The following is a 22,943-nucleotide window of genomic DNA, read 5'->3' on the forward strand; positions in this document are numbered from 1 at the left end:
CACCATAGCCTAGCCAACTTGACACTAAAACGGATAGTCATAGTGTGTAAGAGTAAAGAGAAGGAAAATGAAGAATTTAATGGCTTGAGAGGTTGCAAACTTAAGCTTACACAATCAAGAAAATAATGAAAGTGAGTGAAGCAGGCTAGGTGAGGACTGTGGCAAATTGGACAGCTGTATACCATCTGTCTGAACTGGTCCATTACACATTCTAGCCAGTCGATACCTTGTAAGAATGTGAATTCAGTGTGGCTAGATTTGCTTGTTTTTCGAGATTTATAAATAAGATTTTTAATATTCACAATTAACTTAGTGATTTTAAAAATATTGTATGGTCCACAGGGAATAAACTGTTGGTTGTCAGAGAGAAGGGGAGTGGGAGATGGCCATAGTGGGTAGGGAGAGAGGGAGGGGAGATTTCCAGTTATGGAATGAGTAAGTCATGTGAATAATAGGGAAGGTGTAGGGAATATAGTCAATGACATTGTAATAGTGTATGATGATAGACGGTAGCTACACTGTGAACATAAATTTACAGAGAAGCTGAATCACTGTGTTATACACCTGAAACTAATATAACACTGTATTGTCAACTGTAGTCATTAAAATTTAAAAAAAGAAAAAGCAAAAATATTATATGGTCCAAACTGAATTTCAGTTGCAACCTTTGGGCCATGTCTGTAGTAGATTCTAATCTAGATTTAGGTGTTTGCAAACTATTCTGTAATGGGCCAGACAGTGAGTATTATAGACATTTTAGGCTGTATAGTCTCACAACTCTTCAGCCTTCCTCTTGTAGCACAAAGCCAGCCACAGATGATAAGTAAATGAATTGGCAGGGCTGTATTCTGTAAAAATCTAATTACAAAAATCCACAGCCTGCATGTAGCCCACAGGCAGCAGCTTGCTGATTGCTGACTTGATACATGATGAGAGTTTGGGATTTTTAGTAAGAGAAGATTTAGCATAGCCATCATTTGAAATCTGTCATGTGGGATATAGTATGAGAAGTTGCTTCTGAGGTACAAACTGGGGCTCTCTGACTAGAAATGATAGAAGGATTGAGTCCATTTTGGGGATTGTTGAATTTGGTTATGAAGAATTTGTAGTAAAAATCCAGGGTTGAGGGGCACCTAGGTGGCTCAGTGGGTTAAAGCCTCTGCCTTCTACTCAGGTCATGATCCCAGGGTCCTGGGATCAAGCCTCACATCAGGCTCTCTGCTCAGCGGGGAGCCTGCTTCCCTTCCTCTCTCTGCCTGCCTCTCTGCCTGCTTGTGATCTCTATCAAATAAATAAATAAAATCTTAAAAAAAAAAAAAAATCCAGGGTTGAGTAATGAGAAGCTTGGTGGAAAGGAATTCCCTTTTCACTTAGCAATCCTGTCATCACTGAGCTGAAGTGGGATAGTTTGGCTTATAAAAACCTTGCTCAGACCAGATATTTGGCTTGAAAGTCTCTCATTAAGGGAGAAGGAGATAGGAAGAAAATTGGAGCTGCAGTATAAATAATCCTACAGATGGAAAAAATTAGAAGTCATTTATACTTTGCTGCAATGAAAATTCTCCAAAGGAGAGGGCTTTTCAGGGTTCATTGACCTTATAGACTCCAGTAGTCTCCTTTCTAAGAGTATGAACTTGATCGATTGTAGCAACTTCAAGGTGGATTTTGAGATCTATAAATAGGGTTTATTATCAGGAGCGGGAGTAGTGTAAAAACAAGAAATAATTGTTAAGTATTACATTACTGAAGAAAAGGAGATGAAAGAGTTGAGAAATAAAAGAGCTGAAACAGAGAAGATGAGGGATTTGCCTACTTAGGATTCACAGGAAACACAGGAGAAGGAGGTATGTATCTGTAGAGCTAGGGGAACAAGACCAAGGGAAGAAGACAGATGGGGCAAAAGCCCCTGCTTAACATTTATTTATCAAGCACAGTGTTGTCTGACGTTTTTCTCACTATGAAACACAAATATTGCTGTTTGTATACCTCATTGGGGGTATATACAGAACTGTAATTGGAAGCACCTGGTTCAAGAACTCTGCCCACCCTAAGCCCTGCCCAGTTGTCCTGAGGCCTGAGGAGGATGAATATGTTGCCATAGCTATTTTGCACAGCACACCTATGGTACACTATTTGGGGGCTCTAATTGAGGGCACAGGTTTGGGGAAACTTCCAGAGGGACTTGTGAAGGGAGTTTCTGCATACTACAAACTGGTATTACTTTCTGTCCTTACACATGAGCAAACTCGGAAAGGAAAGGAAGCAGCAATCAAGGCACTAGAAATGTGAATACATGGGTTAACCAATTGGAAGTCTTAGAAAACTGCAAATGTGCTATAATCTCTGAAAAAGAGGGAAAGTACCTTTTCATATGATGGGTTTTCAGCTATGTAATTTATTATTATTATTATTTTTTTACCCAGTGTTACTACATCAATATAGATTACATGAAATATATTGCTAGTTATTTCTGTTAGTATTTCCCTGACTTGGTGGATATGATTGAAGAGCCAAGGAAAGTAACATAGGAATGAAACCTATTAGGCTCACATTTTCTTCTGAGATGTCAGAGACACTTGAAAAATTAACACAGGGAAAATGGTTATGCAGTGAATTAGTAGTTAGGTGAAGCTCCCTTGTTTAATTCCATCTTTCTCTTTAGATAGAAATTTTAAAAATGATCTTGGATAATGGAAGCAGGTGATTTTTGAAGTTCACTTCTGACTTCCTAGACATGAGTGCTTTAATATCTTTTATTTACTTTTAACACCGGTCCTGTGAGATAGATGTGATAGATACTTCTCTGACAGAAGACAAATTCAGAGAGATTGACCTATTCAAATAGCATCAGGTTAACAGTGTCAAGTCTTGAACTGGGACTATTAAATCTGTTGCCTCATCCACTCATACTCTCTCTCTCTATTTTTTTTTTTTTTTTTGTATAGGTTTTTTGGTGACCTAAAAGTACTATAAAGTAAAAACAGTATGCTTTGTTTCTTTATTCATTCAAGAAGTGTTTTTTTCACCCCCTTTATACCCCATACTCTTCTAGGCAGTGAGATGCAATGGTAAACAAAATAAAGTTTTAGTCCACATGGATCTTGTGTTTTAATTAAAGGTGATAGTGAACTGTACTGTACTGTGAAATGTACTGTAATACTGGGTAGTAGTATGTTCTAATACCGTTCTCTCTGAGAACAAGTAAGAAATTTGGCTTAAATTTAATTCATGTTTAGGTTATCAAACACTTATTGGGTTGATTTTTGTTAGCTGTATTTTTTCCTTTGAAGATAGGTTTTTCATAAGTACACATTGCATATCTTTTCACAGGCAATATAAAGAAAATGAAAGTCTGTCAGAAGAAGAAAAGGACTATAGAAGTTTGGATGCCTCACCAACTTATAAAGGCCTTCTAATGGTATGGGGACTACTTGACTAATAATTACTTTTTTGTATAAAGTAAAACAATAATCTAGGAAAGTTAACTATTTTTCTATGAAATGTGTTTAAGTCATTACAGAATCAACTCAAGGAATCGAAATCCAAGATTGATGCACTTTTAAGTGAAAAGCTGAATCTCCAAAAAGATTTAGAAACCAGGTCAGAGAAACTTAAGTAATTTCTATTTAACTTTTGGAAAGTAAACACATACTGGAATTTGGGGTGTTAAGTGAATCTTTCCAACTCCTTTACCATGAAACTAATCTTAGAAATGTCATACTTTTTTACACTCATTTTAGTTAGTTGTATTTCATATGATGGAAGGAACAAAAACGCATGTAGGTAGGCAAGGGAAGTGAGAACATAGGAGCTCACATGGAAAAGATAAAACTGGGTAGGAACGCAGAATAGATTCAGATTTATATCAGCAGGTTTCCTATTCCCAAATTTCTTTAGAATGTCTTAATATCTTACCTCTGTGTCATGAGAGGAAAAGAAAACTAAAAAGTTTAAATGTCATACAAAAAGGAGTGTATATATATATATATATATATATAGCATGCCACCACAAAAGGATGATGTTCTGCATGTTGGCAGGGAATAACAAGGGATGAACATTGTTAAGATTTTCTTCATTTGACAAGTGTTTGTTGAATACCTCTTACAAGTTAGATACTGTCCTATGCTTGGTTATAATATAATGACCAAAATAAATAACTTGTTCTCATAAGGATTATATTTAAATGGAGAGGAAACTGATACCAAAAGTTTATGTCTATATAAATACATAGTAAAAATTTTAAACCATGCATGGGAATAATGAGCAGTGAATTTGGGATAGTGGTTAACTAAACAGGACACACGTGGAGTTTTAACTATATGTATAGTGTTTCAGTTAAAATTTGAAACAAATCTGTCAATATTTAACTTTGGTGAAGCTGAGTAGTGGGTACACCATTATTTATTTTACTATTCTCTCTTCTTGTCTGTACATTTGAAATATTTCACTATAAAAGCAAGTAACAGATTGACAACAAACCAAATGGGTAAAAAGTTTTGAACAGGAAATACATGGAAGGAGAAATTCAGTGGCCAATAAACACCTCACTGGCAGTCATGGAATATTTTAAGATTTTTAATAAGCATTTGTGACAAATAACATGATGAAATATATTTATGGTTTTATTCAATAAACTGAATGTGCTTAATGTGATTTATTTTCTACAGGCCCACACAGCATGAATTAAGACTTTATAAACAACAGGTGAAGAAACTGGAGAAAGCCCTTAAGAAAAACATCAAGTAATTATATTTTACCAAAGTTACAGATTCATTATAGTTTAGTATCTTATTATTTTTATTACCTGTAAGTTTACTTCATGCTTTCCTCATAGTGGCCTTTGTTTGAAATTACCAGACTGAAGGGGGGGAAATGACATAAAAGGTATTTCTGGTTCTAGAGTTTAAAAACAGTTTCTACTGTGTTGGATTCAGCTATATATTTATCTTAAGAACAAAAAAAGGCATTTATCTGATGTAATAAGGGCAAAGATTTTAACTAGAAAATTGTCTTTGGAAACCATAGTGGAATTGCAAGTGAATCATTGAAATTAGACATGACAAGCCCCCAATTTTTCTTGGTGCTGGTTGTGACCTGAATAATACACAGCCTCATCACATTTTAAAAGTATTAGAATGAATGCAGAGAACCATTCACAGCCATTCACATTCACATAAAAGTATTTACTTGTGCTTTTCTTGATTTTGAAAGGCACAGTCTCAGAGGAGTTTGAAAAAGTTGGTCCTAAATAGTGTTAGTATTTTCTGAAGATTGTCCAGGTATACTCTTTCATTTAAGGGAGTGGGACCAGAAGAGGTAGTGTAGGGAGCACTGGGAGGAGATATTTTGAAAACTGTATTAGTTAATATATGCATTAGCTGTATTAAGTCAGTTGTATTAGCCTAAGTTATTTCAATTTTTCATTGACAACTATGTTTCTTCCTTCCCATGGCAACACATGCCACAGTGAAAGGCAAATATTCTGGACATCCAAGGTTTAACATACTGAGTTAAATTAAGATAGTATAGAAAGAGAACTAAAAAAGAAAAGAAAAATGGAAGGTTTGGAAAGGTTGCATTCATTAGTTCACTTAATATTTTTCCCTTCCTACTTATTCCTTAATATTTTGGGTATCTTTAGTACTTCCTGCTATTTGCTTGGCATTTTGGGTACTGAAATTGCATGATTAGCCAAATAGAAATGGTCCCTGCCCTCATGGAGATTACATGAGGGGAGAAGGACAATGAAAAAAATAAGATTATTTTGATGTAGTGTAAGTACTAAGTGTGAAATAGTATGAGAGTTGCTATTGTGTGAGTTTGGACAAGAAGTGACATGGTCACAAGGGGCAGTAGTGGCAGAGGTGAGAAGTCTTTGGAATATTGGAGGTAGAGCTGATAGGACTTGGTGATGGATTGGATATAGCAGCTCAGGGGGGTAAAATCAAGATTCCTCTAAGTTTTAAGCCTGAATAGCTAGATAGTTCTTCATGTCTAAATGAGATAGGAAAATTGATTGAGAAGCAATTGGGAAAAGGAGGAGGTAGGGAGGTAAGAAGAGGAGGTGTGGATAGATGATAGATGTTATATGTGACTATATGAAGGTATTCATAAGGAAATGAAGGCCTAAAGAAACAGTTAAGCCTAGTTAAGCCTGAACCTTCTTCTTAAACTACTTCTGTTGAAGAGTGGGAAATTGTAGAAAAACATGATAGGACAAAAGGGCATGAGCTAAGTATACTGGGGGGAACTCAGATTCTTTCTTGGAGTTCCTCTGTCTGCAGAGATAAAAATGCTCCTTTAGCTGTATTGGAGGGCCCCTATTACATGAGGGTCTTAAGATCTGCTTAGGAGAGGAGGAGGTCAGAGAGTCTCTCCTGCATCTGCCATGTCTCAAAGTCCTTTGACTTAAAACATTTTATATGTCAAATGGCATATTATGGAGTGACATGTCCTGATCCTCTTCAAAGGAATTTTACTCACCTGAAGGCAAATATATTAGCGAAGACACACACACACACACACACTTACGTATGTACACCTATGTATACATAGAGATAGGTAGTCAGTCTTCTTTATTCATAGATTTCATATTTGTGAACTTGCCTACCTGCTAAAATTTATTTTTAACCCTCAAATCAGTTGTTGTAGCACTTTCATGATCATGAGAGGACATGCCCCAATACACATTTCCTGCTGTTGAACAAGGTGATGCTCTGTCCTCTTGTTTCAGTTCTTTTAACTCTGAACAAGCATCCTTGTTGTTTTCATATTACCACTTTTTTGCTTGTTTCTTTGTATTTTTGCACTTTTTTTGGTGATTTCTTCATGATGGCCACTAAGCATAGTCTAGTGTCCTTTCCTGGGTGGGAAGAAGGCTATGATAGGACTTATAGAGAAAATACATGTGCTAGATAAATGCCATATAGGCATGAGTTTTAGTGCTATTAGTTTTGAGTTCAATGTTAATGAATAACAATATCAAATAAGGTGTTTTTAAACATGGACACACATAAAACAAGTTTATATATTGATCAGTTGAGGGAAGTGTCACCAGCTGCATGTAGGAAGCCAACTCTGTATTAACCCTGGGAGCAATGGCTCAGTCTTTGATAATTCAGTGTTTATGGTGACTTTATAGAACATAACTACCACAAATAACAAGAATTGACTGTATATGTCTTTGTTGTTCATTTTGGGTTGTCTTTAGATTGACTTTTCATGATTAGCCTTTAAAATTATGATTTAGGATTAATCCCTGCTGCATTTTTCTATTGAATTTTGAAGAAATTAATTGTGCTTTAGAAATTTAAATTTGGAATTTAAAAAATTAATAATTTTTTTTTTTTAGGTTTGGAAGTTTTGTAGAATCTAGATGTGAAACAGGGAATTAGGAATGTTAGATAAATTGCCTACATCACACAGATGGTATGTGGAAGAACTTGGAAAGAAATTAGATCTGTACCCAGTCATTCTGACTCCAAAGCTCAAACTCTTAGTCATCATACTAATTAGAACCAACAAAACACCTGATGAAAAACATTTTTTTAAGGTAAAATTTCTCAAATTTTTATTTTCTGCAATGGCAGAGACAAAATAATTTTTAAAGAACTACTGTGTTCTCTTTAAAGAATGTAAATGTTAGAGAATTCAAGAACTAAATGTTGGGCAAATAACTAAAAATATCCTGTCAGTCCAGTGAATCCTCTCCATATATATAGAAAAAAAGTTTTATTACTGATTAACATCCAGCCAGACTGTGATGTACATTATAGGCAGTCTGCTGAAGCGATTACAAAGCCAGAAAGAAATCTCATTCTTTTATATAGACAGGCATGTACAATTGATTACATATATTGTATATGAATTTTGTCTTTATCCTAAGGAAAAGTAAAGCTTCCCATGTTTTTTTATGATAAGCAGCAAGGTACAACCTAGAGCCAGGAGCCTAGACTAAACTGCCGCAGAGAGATACCTACATTTCAAAATGTGGTTCAAAGGCTCCTACAAAGAAAGACATTCCTGGGATGTAACTTGGCAAGAGGCTTATTTAAATCTTAGAAAGGTTTATATACTTCTCAAAGACATAGAGAAAGATTTATAGCTGCAAGTTTTCCAAAGAAAATGCTACAAGAAGAGGAGGGAAAAGGCTCTCTCTCTCCCATTTAGAACCCGAGAGAATTCAATTTTTTTTCTTTAGATTGGTTGCCTTTCCACCAGCCACCTTCACTATCAAATGAGTCTATTTGACATGGAAAAAATGAACTTTCTTGTTTGAATTAATATAAAAACGGGTTGATTATTAGGAGGTGATCAAATAGGTCTGCCAGTTAAAAAAAAAAGGTATTACACTAATCTCATTTAATTTCAGTGATATTTATATTTGGTAGGCAAAAACAGAATCATAATCCTGTCACTCTAGTGTTGAGTTGATGTATGGTAAGGTGGTTAGGACAGTGAACCAAACTGAAATAAATAATCATGGCTTTATTCACTTACTACAACAGTATAAGCAGCCAAAAAGTATTCCATTTTTAGTATTCGATTTTTCTCTGTGGAATGGCACAAGGGAAGGGTCAGTGAATGACATGCAGCACTGGTAGGAGGAAACATCTCACTGCCTAGGAGCCCTGCACAAAAGACTCCTGCTGTTTCATGGACCTAGTGCAGGCCTGGGAGTGGAAAATACTTCCTCAGAGTGGAGAAAAGTAGGTTAGTTAAGACTGCCCCCACCCCATAAGGAGAAGTGGCAAGTCCCTCAATCAGGGTCACCCCAATAAAGAGGCCTCAGGATGGAGGCACCTGGACTGGTAATGCTGGCCTGGGTGTTGCAAGAAAAGGGAGGGATAAGGGGGGCTGAGTTCTCGACAGCAACTCCCTCCAGAGAGTGCAGTGCATAGACTGTATTCCAAGACTGATGTAGGAAAGCAACTTTCCCCCATGAAGCTTTCTAGGCAAAGCCTTTCTAATCATCTGGTTTGGGCCTGAAAGGTACAGTGTGGGATTTTGGCCTGGAGCTAGACTACTTTTCTAAAGAAACAGTAGCCTTTAGAGTTGTAGCATTGGAGTTGATAGATTGAAGGGAACCACCCTTCTTTTCATCCTAATCATATAAAAAGTCCTAGGAATGTGGAGAAAAAGATTCAAGGAATATACAACTTTGAGAGGCTCACATTGGTGGATATATATGTGTTTTGTATCTTTGTGGCAAAACAAAGTAAGTGGTGTTTTTTAAAGATTTTTTATTTATTTGGCAGAGAGAGCAAGAGAGCACAAGCATTGGGAGGCAGCAGAGGGAGAGAGAGAAGCAGGCTTCCCACTGAGCAGGGAGACTTATGCGGGCAATGTGGGACCTGACCCCAGGACCCTTGGATTATGACCTGAGTTGAAGGCAGACACTTAGCCAACCGAGCCACCCAGGTGCCCCAAAAAGCAGGACTTTTTTTAAAAAAAGATTTTATTTATTTATTTGACAGAGATAACAAGTAGGCAGAGAGGCAGGCAGAAGAGGTAGGGGGACGCAGGCTCCCTGCCAAGCAGAGAACCCCATGCGGGGCTCTATCCCAGGACCCTGAGATCATGACCTGAGGCAGAGGCTTAACCCACTGAGCCACCCAGGTGCTCCTAGCAGGATTTTTAAAAACAAAATTGGCATTCCATCTTTCGATTTGTTTCTCATCTCCAGAATGGAGTCATCATGAATCATGGAAAGCCTTCATCAGACACAGTTAAAAGCTATAAAATATCTGCACATAGAAATATCTTATGGAATTGTCTATAGAAAACAGGAGACTGGGGCGCCTGGGTGGCTCAGTGGGTTAAAGCCTCTGCCTTTGGTGTTGGGATCAAGCCCCCATGAGGCTTGATCTTCAATCTATCAACTCCAATGCTACAACTCTAAAGCTCTCTGCTCTGCACAGAGCCTGCTTCCTCCTTTCTCTCTCTCTGCCTGCCTTTCTGCCTACTATTGATCTCTGTTTGTCAAATAAACAAATAAAATCTTTAAAAAAAAAAAAAGAAAGAAAAGAAAAGAAAACAGGAGACTGCACAGCGTATTTTAAGCTGAAAGTACAATTTGCTGAGTATCCCAGACTTCATAGAGAAACACAGCTATTGCTCCTGGCTACATGGAATAAATATCCATTAAGTATGTAAAGAATCCTTTAGCTACTCTTAGGGGATTTTTTTTTAAGATTTTATTTATTTATTTGACAGAGAGAGATCACAAGCAGGCAGAGAGGGAGGCAGAGAGAGAAGAAGCAGGTTCCCCACTGGGCAGAGAGCCCAATGCAGGGCTTGATCCCAGGGTTCTGGGATCATGACCTGAGCCAAAGGCAGAGTCTTTAACCCACTGAGCCACCCAGGCGCCCCTACTCTTAGGGGTTTTTTTTGGCTTTTAAACCTTTAGCTTACTGCTCTGGAGACAACAGAACAACCCTAACATATTTCTGAATACAGCCTATACTGCTAAAATACATCTCCAAAACATCAATGAAATCATATGCAATTGAGAAATTAGGGAATGATTAGTAGTGTAAAATAGACATTACATTGTTCCCAATTTTTTTCCTAGGTACAAGGAATTAGAATAGCAGTAGTATTACAGCGTTCAGCAAGGGGAAAACCTTTGTTAGTGCATAGGCAACTGCCTTTTCAGTTCTATTTTAAGGAAGTTTATTTTATTATTTTTTTAAAAGATTTTATTTATTTATTTGACAGTAGATGGAGAGGCAGGCAGAGAGAGAGAAAGAGAGGGAAGCAGGCTCCCTGCCGAGCAGAGAAGCCGACGCGGGACTCGATCCCATGACCCTGAGACCATGACCCGAGCTGAAGGCAGTGGCTTAACCCACTGAGCCACCCAGGCACCCCTATTTTAAGGAAGTTTAAAATGAGAGGCTGCACCCTAGGGTCCCTCCTTGACTCTCACCATTAGACTCCAGGCTGGAGGCAAGTTACCCTTCTTCCCTTACCTGTTTTAACCTCAGCTTCTTCAGCCTGGAGTTGGATTCATTTCCATCTTCATAGTCTTGACATTCTCAAGCCAATATTTCTGCTCTGTGGTCTGTGCATTTTTAATATCCCCTGAGGCAACCTATAGACCTACTAGGGCTATGTAACTTACCTCCTGAGGGAATGCCTGGTGGTTGTTCTCTGGTTACAAGCTGCACCAATTTTATGTAGACTGGTTTCTAACACTGCTTTTCTCTTGAGCTCTGTTATTTTTACCTGTGTGGTTTTGCAGAATACAAAGTTTTCAGGAATATTGGGCTTTGGCTGATATTTATTGTGAGAACAGGCAAACCAAAGGTCAATATCCCATGAGTGCCTAGCTTTCACTAATCCTCATCTTCTGTTAACTTAGAAAAACAATGAGATTAAATGTATACATGTTGTCAACCAAGAAGGAATTGACTGAAAATTTAAACAAACAGATACTAATCTGGGCAATTAGAATTGGATTTTGGGAGACAGATTCAGGTAGAAACCTGAATTGTGTTTTGAGGGAGACAGAGAGGAGGCAGAATTATAAAGGTAAAAGCTAATGAGTGCCATTCTCATTTAGGTCCTCTGTGCAGAACTGATTGAAACTAGGTTAACTGGCTTGAGTTAATTTAATATGCATATGAAGTATTGAAACTTGCCAAAATACAAATCTCATTGGTTCCTTTTGAAGTATAGAATGTGAACAGTTTAGGTGTCCTGGTGAGGAGGAAGTTAGATCCAGAAACAGCTGGCTGAAAAAAATTTTTTTCTAATTATTTTATTTTATTAATATAATGTATTATTTGCCCCAGGGGTATAGGTCTGTGAATCGTCAGGCTTACATACTTCACAGCACTCACCATGACACATATCCTCCCCAATGTCCATAACCCAACCACCCTCTCCATACCTCCACCCCCAGCAACCCTCAGTTTGTTTTGTGAGATTAAGAGTCTCTTATGGTGGGGCGCCTGGGTGGCTCAGTGGGTTAAAGCCTCTGCCTTCGGCTCGGGTCATGATCCCAGCGTCCTGGGATCGAGCCCCACATCGGGCTCTCTGCTCAGCAGGGAGCCTGCTTCCTCCTCTCTCTCTGCCTGCCTCTCTGCTTACTTGTGGTCTCTGTTAAATAAATAAATAAAATCTTTAAAAAAAAAAAAAAAGAGTCTCTTATGGTTTGTCTCCCTCCCGATCCCATCTTGTTTCATTTTTTCCTCCACTATCCCCCAAACCCCCCACTCTGCCTCTCAGATTCCTCACATCAGAGAGATCATATGATAATTGTCTTTCTCTGATTGACTTACTTCGCTCAGCATAATACCCTCTAGTTCCATCCACGTCATTGCAAATGGCAAGATTTCATTTCTTTTGATGGCTGCATAGTATTCCATGGTATATATATACCACATCTTCTTTATCCATTCATCTGTTGATAGACATCTAGGTTCTTTCCATAGTTTGGCTATTGTGCACCATGCTGCTATAAACAAACATTCAGGTGCACGTGCCCCTTCAGATCACTACATTGTATCTTTAGGGTAAATACCCAGTAGTGTGATTGCTGGGTCATAGGGTAACTCTATTTTCAACTTTTTGAGGAACCTCCATGCTGTTTTCCAGAGTGGCTGCATCAACTTGCATTCCCACCAAGAATATAGGAGGGTTCCCCTTTCTCCGCATCCTCGCCAGCATCTGTCGTTTCCTGACTTGTTAATTTCAGCCATTCTGACTGGAATGAGGTGGTATCTCATTGTGGTTTTGATTTGTATTTCCCTGATGCTGAGTGATGTGGAGCACTTTTTCATGTGTCTCTTGGCCATCTGGATGTCTTCTTTGCAGAAATGTCTGTTCATGTCCTCTGCCCATCTCTTGATTAGATGACTTGTTCTTTGGGTGTTGAGTTTGATAAGTTCTTTATAGATTTTGGATACTAGACATTTATCTGATATGTCATTTGCAAATATCTTCTTCCATTCTGTCAGTTGAGGCTGAAATTTTTTAAAAATTTAGTTTCTTCCTATGAGAATATGCATAAAATCCTCCTCCTGAATGGCCTCCTTACCTTATTTTAAGAGACTCTTAGCTCGGTTTGCTCACTCCATTTTGAAATCTTTTACAGTGTGAAGTGCTTAAAAGAGTTCTTCATAGAGAATGTTCTCAATAAATATCTTCATCATCAGTTTCCTAATATAAGTTGATTATTGTCATTATTAAATGAGGGTATGTCTTTATTCATCTAGTTAATTGAATCACATATCATTTCCCAGAGTGACTGTAAGTTTTACATGCAATTTTATATTTAGGTTACTATACTTATAGCTAAATGTTGTATATCCATAGCATAATATGTATTAATCAGATCTGCAGGGCGCCTGGGTGGCTCAGTTGGTTGGACGACTGCCTTCAGCTCAGGTCATGATCCTGGAGTCCCGGGATCGAGTCCCACATCAGGCTCCCAGCTCCATGGGGAGTCTGCTTCTCTCTCTGACCTTCTCCTCGCTCATGTGCTCTCTCTCACTGTCTCTCTCTCAAGTAAATAAATAAAATCTTAAGAAAAAAAAATGTTAAAAAAAAAAATCAGATCTGCAAACAGTTTCAATGATCAGTTAACCTGACTGAAAGGTTAACTAACACTTAAGTTCAGGTATATCAGTTTACTTGTATTCCCATTAGAGAGCATATTGGCTTTTCTATCTCCTGTTTGTATTTTAGATAATATGCTCCTGGCACTGCCATCATCCAAACTGTAAAGTATATGAATTTGGTAAAGAGATGGGAAGTGAGGTGGAAAATGGATTGTGAGGGACACCTGGGTGGCTCAGTTGGTTAAGCAACTGCCTTTGGCTAAGGTCACCATCCCAGGGTCCAGGGATCAAGCCCCCCGTTGGGCTCCCACTGAGCGGGGAGCCTGCTTTTGCCGCTCCCTCTGCAGCTCCCCTTGGTTGTGTTCCCTCTCGCATGCTCTCTGTCTGTCAAATAAATAAATATTAAAAAAAGAAAAAAGGAAAATGGATTGTGAGGTCTTTATATCTACTGGGTGAAGGAGATTGGCTTTTTACCTAGAACTAATTCCACTTACTAATAATAATTTGTTTTTGACATACACTCATCAGAGAGCAGAGAAAAGCAATAGAATGAAGATTAAGGGTAATACATATGACTGGTGTAGATAATTGTAGGGTAATAGTAAGAGTTGAAGTAAGAAGGGAGTCAGGAGGAATATTAGGTAACAGCTACTGGCCCTGAGTTGTTCAAATGCTGACCTAAGGAGATTAGATTGTTTACAGTGCAGTGGGAAGCTATTGATTGTGGGTTTTTTTTTTTTTTTTTTTAAGATTTATTTATTTGAGAGAGAAGCAGGGAGAGGGAGAGAAGCAGACTCCCCGCTGGGCACAGAGCCCATGCAGGGATTGATCTCAAGACCCTGAGATCAAGACCTGAGCCGAAACCAAGAGTCCAACGCTTAACCAACTGAGCCACTCAGGTGCCCCGCCATTGATTTGTTTTTTAGCAGGCAAAGGACATGATGGACTATTGCTTTTTTTTTTTTTTTTTTTTTTTTTTTTTTTAAGACGGCTCTATGAGGAATGTGGAGCCCAGCTCAAGGCTTAAACTCACAACCCTGAGATCAAGACCTGAGCTGAGATCAAGAATTTGACACTTAACTGACTGAGCCACAAGTGCCCTGGAATATTGCTATTCTGTTTTAGAAACAGCAGGTCAAACTCATTAATGAGTCATGGAATGGATTTAATGGGTCTGGGTTCTGCAGGAAACTGATAGGCATATTCAAATTTAATATGGTTAACTTGAAGTAGGTTTTAATAAAAGACTACTTTTTCCCAAAGGCATGGTGGGTGGGAGGAAAATGTTTAGTACAGCCTGACTTAAGAGATATTTGGTGAAGGGAAAAGGTTTGCTACTAGGTAGATACACTAGTACATAGGTTTCTAGGCAAAGATTTCTTTTAGGCACCTGGAACCGTGGTCTCTTGGGTTTCCATGCCCTCTTAACTAGCCGAGGCATCACTGTTGTTTGATCTTTGGTACAAATGGAGTATGAAGAAGGAAGGACCATACTGTCTAATTGTTGCTGCTACAGTGAACAAAAAAATTGCCCTGATCATTGCTCCTTGCTCCCTTTATCTATAGCCTCCAATCTCAGTACCTTGGAAGTTTCTTTCATCTTTTGCTGTAGTTCTTTCCTGTTCTGCTTTTTTGCAAGTGTTGGGGAGTGGTTAGAACTTACATCTTCACTCTGATCCCTTTTGTTTTCAGGGATTTCTTCTAATTTGTGGTCTATTGAGAGGATATTCTTGTTTTCCAGTGACCATATGACTTACAGAATTAAATTTAAAAAAATTTGTGTATGTGTATGTACACATAAATATATATGTAAAATTACACAAAACTTTTGGAGGGTTGGGGTACCTGGGTGGCTCAGTGAGTTGAGCGTCTGACCCTTGATTTTGGCTTGGGTCATGATCTTGGGGTCATAGGATCAAGTTCTGTGTCAGCTCTGCCTTTATTGGGGAAGTCTGCTTGAGATTTTCTCCACCTGCTATCCTGCCCATTTCCTTACCCCACCCCCTGCTCATGTGCACTCTTTCTCTCAAATAAATCTTTAAAAAATTAAAGATGGAGGGTAGCTCAATCATTGACTCATTTGTTGTCTTAATCCAGTGTCTAGGAAAGTATTTTATATTGTCTTGGTTTATTTTTTTCCCCTTTAGATTACAGGATCTTATCAGTCAAAAAAAGGCAGAGGAGCCAGAAAAACCGGATGAACCCAGCAAAGATAACCCGCAGCAGGCCCTAATTGACCAGAGATACTTTCAGGTATTGAATAACTGGCAGAGACTAGTTATTTGTAGTGAACTTTAGTTAGTTTCTTTCTTTCTTTTAACTTTTTATTTAAATTCCAGTGAGTTAACATACAGTGTAGTATTAGTTTCAGGTGTACATTATAGTGATTCAACACTTCCATGCAATCAACAGCTGGTGCCCATGATAATAAGTGCACTCCTTAATCCCCATCACCTATTTCACCCATTCCCCCCCACCTCCCTTCTGGTAACCATCAATTTGTTCTTTCGTAGTTTTTTTCCCCTCTTTTGTTTTCTTTTTCTTTATCATTATTTTTAAAGATTTTGTTTATTTATTTGATAGAGATCACAAGTAGACAGAGGCAGGCAGAGAGAAAGAGGGGGAAGCAGGCTCCCCACTGAGCAGAGAGCCTGATGCAGGGCATGATCCCAGGACCCTGGGATCATGACCTGAGCTGAAGGCAGAGGCTTTAACCCACTGATCCATCCAGGTGCCCCTGTTTTCTTTTTCTTTAATTAAAAAAATTTTTTTTTTACATTTTTAAGTCCTCTTGACTTGCTACCCTGAGATCAATAGTCACATGCTCCACTGACTGAAACAGCCAGGTGCCCCTGTTTTGTTTCTTAAATTTCACATATGAGTGAAATCATGTGGTGTTTGTCTTTCTCTGACTTAGTTCACTTAGCATAATACTTTCTAGCTCCATTTGTATCACTGCAAATGACAAAATTTTGCTCTTTTTTATGGTTGAGTAATATTCCTGTGTGTGTGTGTGTGTGTACACACATGTATATGTGTATATACATACATACCACATCTTTATCCATTCGTAGGCTGTTTCTGTAATCTGGCTCTTGTAAGTAATGCTGCTATAAACATCAAGATGCATGTATCCCTTTGAATTAGTATTTTTGTATTTTTGGGGTAAATACCCAGTAGTGTAATTGTTGGATCATAGGGTACTTCTATTTTTAACTTCTTGGGCAATCTCCATACTGTCTTCCAGAGTGGCTATACCAGTTTGCATTCCCACCAACAGTGCACGAGAGTTTCTTTTTCTCCACATCCTTGCCTATACCTTCTGTTTCTTGTGTGGTTGCTTTTAGCCATTCTGACAGGTGTGAGGTGATACATCCTTGTAGTTTTGACTTCCATTTCCCTGATGGTAAGTGACGTTGAGCATCTTTTCATGGGTATGTTAGCTATCTGTATGTCTTCTTTGGAAAAATATCTATTCATGTCTTCTGCACCGCCCCCTCCCCCCGCTATTTTTTTTAAAGAAAGGCAGACTGCCACATGCAGGGCCACATCTGGATGTGGTCTAGAGTCTTGAAAGCTTTACTACCTTATATTTGCCTACAAATGGACTTTGAGAGCTTGTTTGGAGGTTCTAGTAGGGGAGTACAGCTACTTGTATACCCTTGCCTGAAGAATAGTCCTCCTCTACTGGGGCAGGTTGCCCTCTTTGACTGAACCTGCAGCTTCAGGAGGGATGCACAAGGAGTGGTGTGGTGAGGGAGGAAGGGGACACTTGCCTAGCCAGCCAGATCAGCTGAATCAATCCCAGTGATCAGTGGGGTGACAGATGTCACAGCCAGATTGCCCTCACATCCTGCCCACTTTTTAATTAGGTTGTTTTTTGGGTGTTGAGTTGTATAAGGTCTTTATGTATTTTGGATATGTCCCTTTATCAGATCTGACATTTACAAATATCTTCTCCCATTCTTTAGGTTGCCTTTTAGTTTTGTTGATTGTTTCCTTCACTGTGCAGAAGCTTTATATTTTGATGTAGTCCCAATAGTTTATTTTTGCTTTTGTTTCTCTTACCTCAGGAGATGTATCTAGGAAGAAGTTGCTATACTAATGTCAGAGAAGTTATTGCCTATATTCTTTTCTAGGATTTTTATGGTTTCAGGTCCCACATTTAGGTCTTTAATCCATTTTGGGAATTTACTTTTGTGTATTGCATAACAGTATTTGTTCTAACAATCGGTTAGTATGGAATGTCTTTCTATTTTTGGTGTCATCTTCAGTTTCTTTCATCAGTATTTTATAGTTTTGAGAGTATGGGTCTTAAACCTCTTTGGATACGTTCATTCCTAGGTATCTTAATTGTCTTGGTGCAGTTTTAAATGGAATTATCCTTCCCTCACTCCATCCTTTCCTTCCTTCCTTCCCTCCCTCCCCCTTTTTTTTTTTTGAAATAAGTTTTTATTTATTTGAGAGAGAGAGCACGAGCAGGAAAGAAGGACAGAGGGAGTAGACACCCCGCTGATCAGTGAGTCCTATGTCGGGCCCAATTCCGGGACCCTGAGATCATGACCTGAGCTGAAGACAGCCACGTAACCGAATGAGCTACCTAAGGTGCCCCTGCAAATGGGATTGTTTTCTTAATTTCTCCTTCAGGGCTGCTTTGTTGTTAGTATACAGAAATGTAATAGATTTCTGCATGTTGATTTTGTATCCTGAGACTCTACTGAATTCATTTATTAGTTCCAGCAGTTATTTGGAGGATTCTCCCGGGTTTTCTATGTATAGGATCATGCCGTCTGCAAATAGTGAAAATTTCACTTCTTCCTTGCTGATTTGAATGGCTTTTATTTCTTTTGTTATCGGACTGCTATGGCTAGGACTTCCAGTACTATGTTAAATAAAAGTGGTAAGAGTGAACATCTCTCTCTTGTTCGTGCCTATAGAGGAAAAGCTCTCAGTTTTTCCCCATTTCGGTATTAGCTGTGGGATTTTGATATATAGCCTTTACTGTGTTGTGATATTTTCCCTCTAAACCTACTTTGTTGGGGCTTTTTATCATGGATGGATGTTGTACTTTGTCAAATGCTTTTTCTGCCTCTGTTGAAATGATCATATGGTTCTTATCCTTTCTTCTTATTAATGGGATGTATCATGTTGATTGATTTGCAAATAATGAACCACCCTTGCAACCTAGGAATAAATCCCACTTGATTGTGGTGAATGATTTTTAAATTGTATCATTGGATTCTGTATGCTAGTATTTTTTTGAGAATTTTTGCATCTATGTTCGTCAGAGATATTGGTCTATTCTCTTTTTTCGTGTGGTGTCTTTATCTGGTTTTGCTCTCAGGGTAATGCTGGCCTCATAGAATGAATTTGGAAATTTCCCGTCCTTTTCCAATTTTTGGAAAAGTTTGAGGAAAAACATGTATTAACTCTTCTTTGAGTGTTTGGTAGCATTCACCTATGAAGCCACCTGGTCTTAGACTTTGGGTTTTGGGGAGTTTTTGATTACTAATTCATTTTATTTGCTGGCTATCAATCTGCTCAAGTTTTCTATTTCTTCTTGTTTCAGTTTTGGTAATGTTTTTGGGAATCCATTTCTTCTAGGTTGTCTAAATTTATTGGCTTATAGTTTTTCATAATATTCTCTTATAATTGTGTTTCTGTGGTGTTGGTTGTTACTTCTCTCCCATTTGTGATTTTATTTATTTGGGTCCTTTCTCTTTTCTTTTTGATAAGCCTGATGAGAGGTTTACCAATTTTGTTGTTCTTTTCAAAGAACCAGCTCCTGGCTTCATTATCTGTGCTAGTTTCATTGATCTGTGCTATTGTTTATTTAGTTTCTATATCATTTATTTCTGCTCTAATCTTCATTATTTCCTTTTCCAGGCTTCAGAGTTCATTTGTTCTTTTTCTAGCTCCTTTACATGTAAAGTGTTTGAGATTTTTCTTGCTTCTTGAGATAGGCCTGTATTGCTATATACTTACCTCATTGCTTTTGCTCCATCCCAAAGATTTTGGACTATTGGGTTTTCATTTTCATTTGTTTCCATGTATTTTTAAAAATCTCTTCTTTATTTCCTGGTTTAGTAATATGTTTAGTAGTATGTTTAACTCATTCATTGTTTAGTAGTATGTTTAACCTCTATGTATTTGTGCTCTTCCCAGATTTTTCCTTGTGGTTGACTTCTGGTTTCATTAATTTGTAGTCCGAAAAGGTGCATGGTATGATTTTAGTCTTTTTGTGTTTGTTAAGGCCCGTTTTGTGACCTAATATGTGATTTATTCTGGAGAATGTTCATGTGCACTTGAAAAGAATGTATTCTGCTGTTTCAGAATGGAATATTTTGTCCATCTGGTCCAGTGTATCATTCAAAGCCTTTGTTTTCTTGTTTCTGCTGAGTAGAGAGCTCCATGCGGGGCTTGATCCCAGGCCCCTGGGATCACAACCTGAGCAGAAGGCAGAGGCTTTAACCCACTGAGCCACCCAGGTGCCCCATGGTTTGTTTTTATTTAGATATTTAGTCCATCTGAACTTTAATTTTCTATATGGCATGTTGTAGAGATCTAACCTCACTGGTTTTATAGACCATTTATTGGATAGATGAGTGATTAAGCCTGGCTGTTTACTGACTGAACTAGACCTATGCTCATATTTTATTGGACCCACACAGGGCTTTTTATACTTTGAGTTAATTATCAATATTTTAAAAATTAAGATTTTGGGGGGCACCTGGGTGGCTCAGTGGGTTAAGCCTCTGCCTTTGGCTCAGGTCATGATCTCAGGGTCCTGGGATTGAGCCCCACGTTGGGCTGTATGCTCAGTGGGGAGCCTGCTTCCCCCTCTTTCTCTCTGCCTGCCTCTCTGCCTACTTGTGATCTCTGTCAAATTAAAAAAAAAAAAATCTTGAAAAAAATTAAGATTTTTATTAAGTTCTTAATTCTAAGCTTATTTCTAAGCTTCTCTTAAAAAGCCACAGAATCTGACAACAAATCCTGCATAGTCATTATCAGAGCAGAATTATGCCTCTCCTCTGTCACATAGAGGCCTGTATTCTTCAGTTAGCTAAAGCCCCTGGCCATCATCCTTGCTTCAGTAATGGTCTTATTTTATATCTAGAGGCATTTGAGTTTATAGTTTCTCATAGACCATTCTTTCTCTACTTTATTGAAATGAAGCTTCTGTCATTTCTACTCATATACATATGTTTGTGTCTAGACTCTGGTCTGTTCCATTTTTTATACTATTTCCATATTCTTTTAACTTTGTCATTTTGTAGTAGGTTTTGATACCCTTTAGGGTAAGAATCTTGTCATTGTTCTTGTAAATATTTTTCCTTTGCTATTTATTCTTCTGGATGAACAATTTGTCAATATCAAAAACAGATCCTATTGAGATGAACTATAATTGGATTGATTTTTTAGATTAATATTTGGAAAGGTGACACCTTTGTAGTTTTGAATCACTCAGAAATATGTCCCTAATTTTATGTGGCCCTTCCTTTATGTAGCCTTAGTAAAGTTTTATATATTCTTAAGTTTAGCTCTTGAGTATTTTTGTTAGGTTTATTTCCTAGGTATTGTATAATTTTTATTTCTATTGAGAATAGCATCATTTTTTTCCATTACATTTTCTAACTAATTGTCGCTGGTTCTTCATGTATATCTGAGTTGATTTTATTTCCAGGCACTTTTCTGTCAACTAATTTTTTGTTTTGTTTTGATAACTCTCTTGTACCTAGCATATAACTGAATTTCTTTTATTTCATTTTGTTTCTTAGATTAAATTTGAGAGGCTTTAACCTTTAACAAGGCAATTAAACCATTCATGGATATTGAGACCAACTCATATATCTGCTTTTATTCCTGACATTTTTCTGTTTTCTATATGTGATTTTTGGTTCTGTTCTTTACTTGGCATTTGCTAGGTTGAGATTTGTCTTTTTTTCTCTTCAAGTACTTAGGACATTTGTCATCTTAATTCTTTTCTACTTGTCAAATAATTACTCTTAAGATACAGTTTTTATCCATAGCAAGAGTTTATCAGTATCTACAAACTGTTCCTGAATAGATAAGACCTATTTTTAAGTTATTTTTTTTTAAATTCCCATCTCTCTTGTAATTGTCATTTTACTGTTTGCTCACTGTTAATATATATTTTGCTGCCAGTCATCTGATTGTGGTCAAGCCATTAAAATATGCTCTGCTGGGGGTGCCTGGGTGGCTTAGTGGATTAAAGCCTCTGCCTTCTGTTCAGGTCATGATCCCAGGGTTCTGGGATCGAACCCAGCATCGGGCTCTCTGCTCAGCAGGGAGCCTGCTTCCTCCTCCCTCTCTCTCTGCCTACTTGTGATCTCTGTCTGTCAGATAAATAAAATCTTTAAAAAAAAAAAAAAAGAATATGTTCTGCTGTCATTAATAATTCTGTGGAGGAGAATTGATTTTTCCATTAAAATATGTTTAAGTACAAGAGAAGAAAATGTTGAAATATTCTTTTAAACTCAAAACAAGCTCCTCAGTAAACATCTGATATCTTAGTACCAGGAAACCTGTGAGTTATAGCTTGAAGTATGAGTAGGGACAAAGATTTGAGATCAATATAGTGTCTTGTTTTTATACTTAAATAGCTGTTTATTAAATGGTCTGGGTTTGATGGTGGTAAATAGGGAAATTACTCTTCTTTGTTTATACTTGCTGTTTTGGAGTGTTTGTTTCCTCTCCTTAGTAGAACTCATACCTTTTGGCAGAGGGGTTATAGTCACATATTAAACATATTAAGACACTTAAGTTTTACTCCAGGCATTGATGGTATTAGGGAATTACTGTTAAATTTCTTTTTTTTTTTTTAAGATTTTATTTATTTGAGAGAGAAAGTGAGAGAGCACAAGCAGGGGGAGCGGCAGAGGGAGAGGGAGAAGTGGGCTCCCCGTTGAGCTGGGAGTCCCATGCAGGGCTTGATCCCAGAGCCCTGGGATCATGACCTGAGCCAAAGGCAGATGCTTAATTGACTGAGCCACCCAGGAACCCCTAATTACTGTTAAATTTCTTATGTATAATAATGGTTTTAGGATTTTGTAGGAGAATATGCTTACTTTTAAGAAGTGCATACTTAAGTATTTGAGGATAAAGTTTTATCATGTCTTTTCTTTAGAAGGTTGAGCTAAGTGAGCAAATATGGGAAAATGTTAACAATTGTTAAATCTAGGTAGAGATTATGTGGGTATTTATGATGGTTCATTTTATGTATCATCTTGACTAGGCTACAGGGTGCCCAGGTACTTGGTCAAACATTATTCTGAATATGTCTGTGAAGGGTATTTATGGATGAGATTAACATTTGATTTGGCAGACTGGGTAAAGCCGATTGCCTTCCCTGATGT

At 37.8% G+C, this 22,943-nt stretch overlaps 1 protein-coding gene across 8 annotated transcripts in view; it reads left to right on the forward strand.

Annotated features, from left to right (window-relative positions):
• Positions 1 to 22,943, forward strand: part of CEP70 (centrosomal protein 70) — a 128,642-nt gene that overhangs the window by 70,839 nt on the left and 34,860 nt on the right. For all 8 annotated transcript variants that reach the window (XM_045088860.1, XM_045088863.1, XM_004762419.3 and 5 more), the window contains 4 exons: positions 3,331 to 3,418; positions 3,512 to 3,600; positions 4,669 to 4,743; positions 15,714 to 15,819. In XM_045088860.1, the coding sequence (XP_044944795.1) occupies positions 3,331 to 3,418; positions 3,512 to 3,600; positions 4,669 to 4,743; positions 15,714 to 15,819 (358 nt within the window). The remainder of the gene's footprint in view (positions 1 to 3,330; positions 3,419 to 3,511; positions 3,601 to 4,668; positions 4,744 to 15,713; positions 15,820 to 22,943) is intronic.

The sequence above is a fragment of the Mustela putorius genome, unplaced genomic scaffold (assembly GCF_011764305.1).
Source record: "Mustela putorius furo isolate JIRA1106 unplaced genomic scaffold, ASM1176430v1.1 tig00003834_pilon_pilon_pilon, whole genome shotgun sequence".
Classification (NCBI taxonomy): Eukaryota; Metazoa; Chordata; class Mammalia; order Carnivora; family Mustelidae; genus Mustela; species Mustela putorius.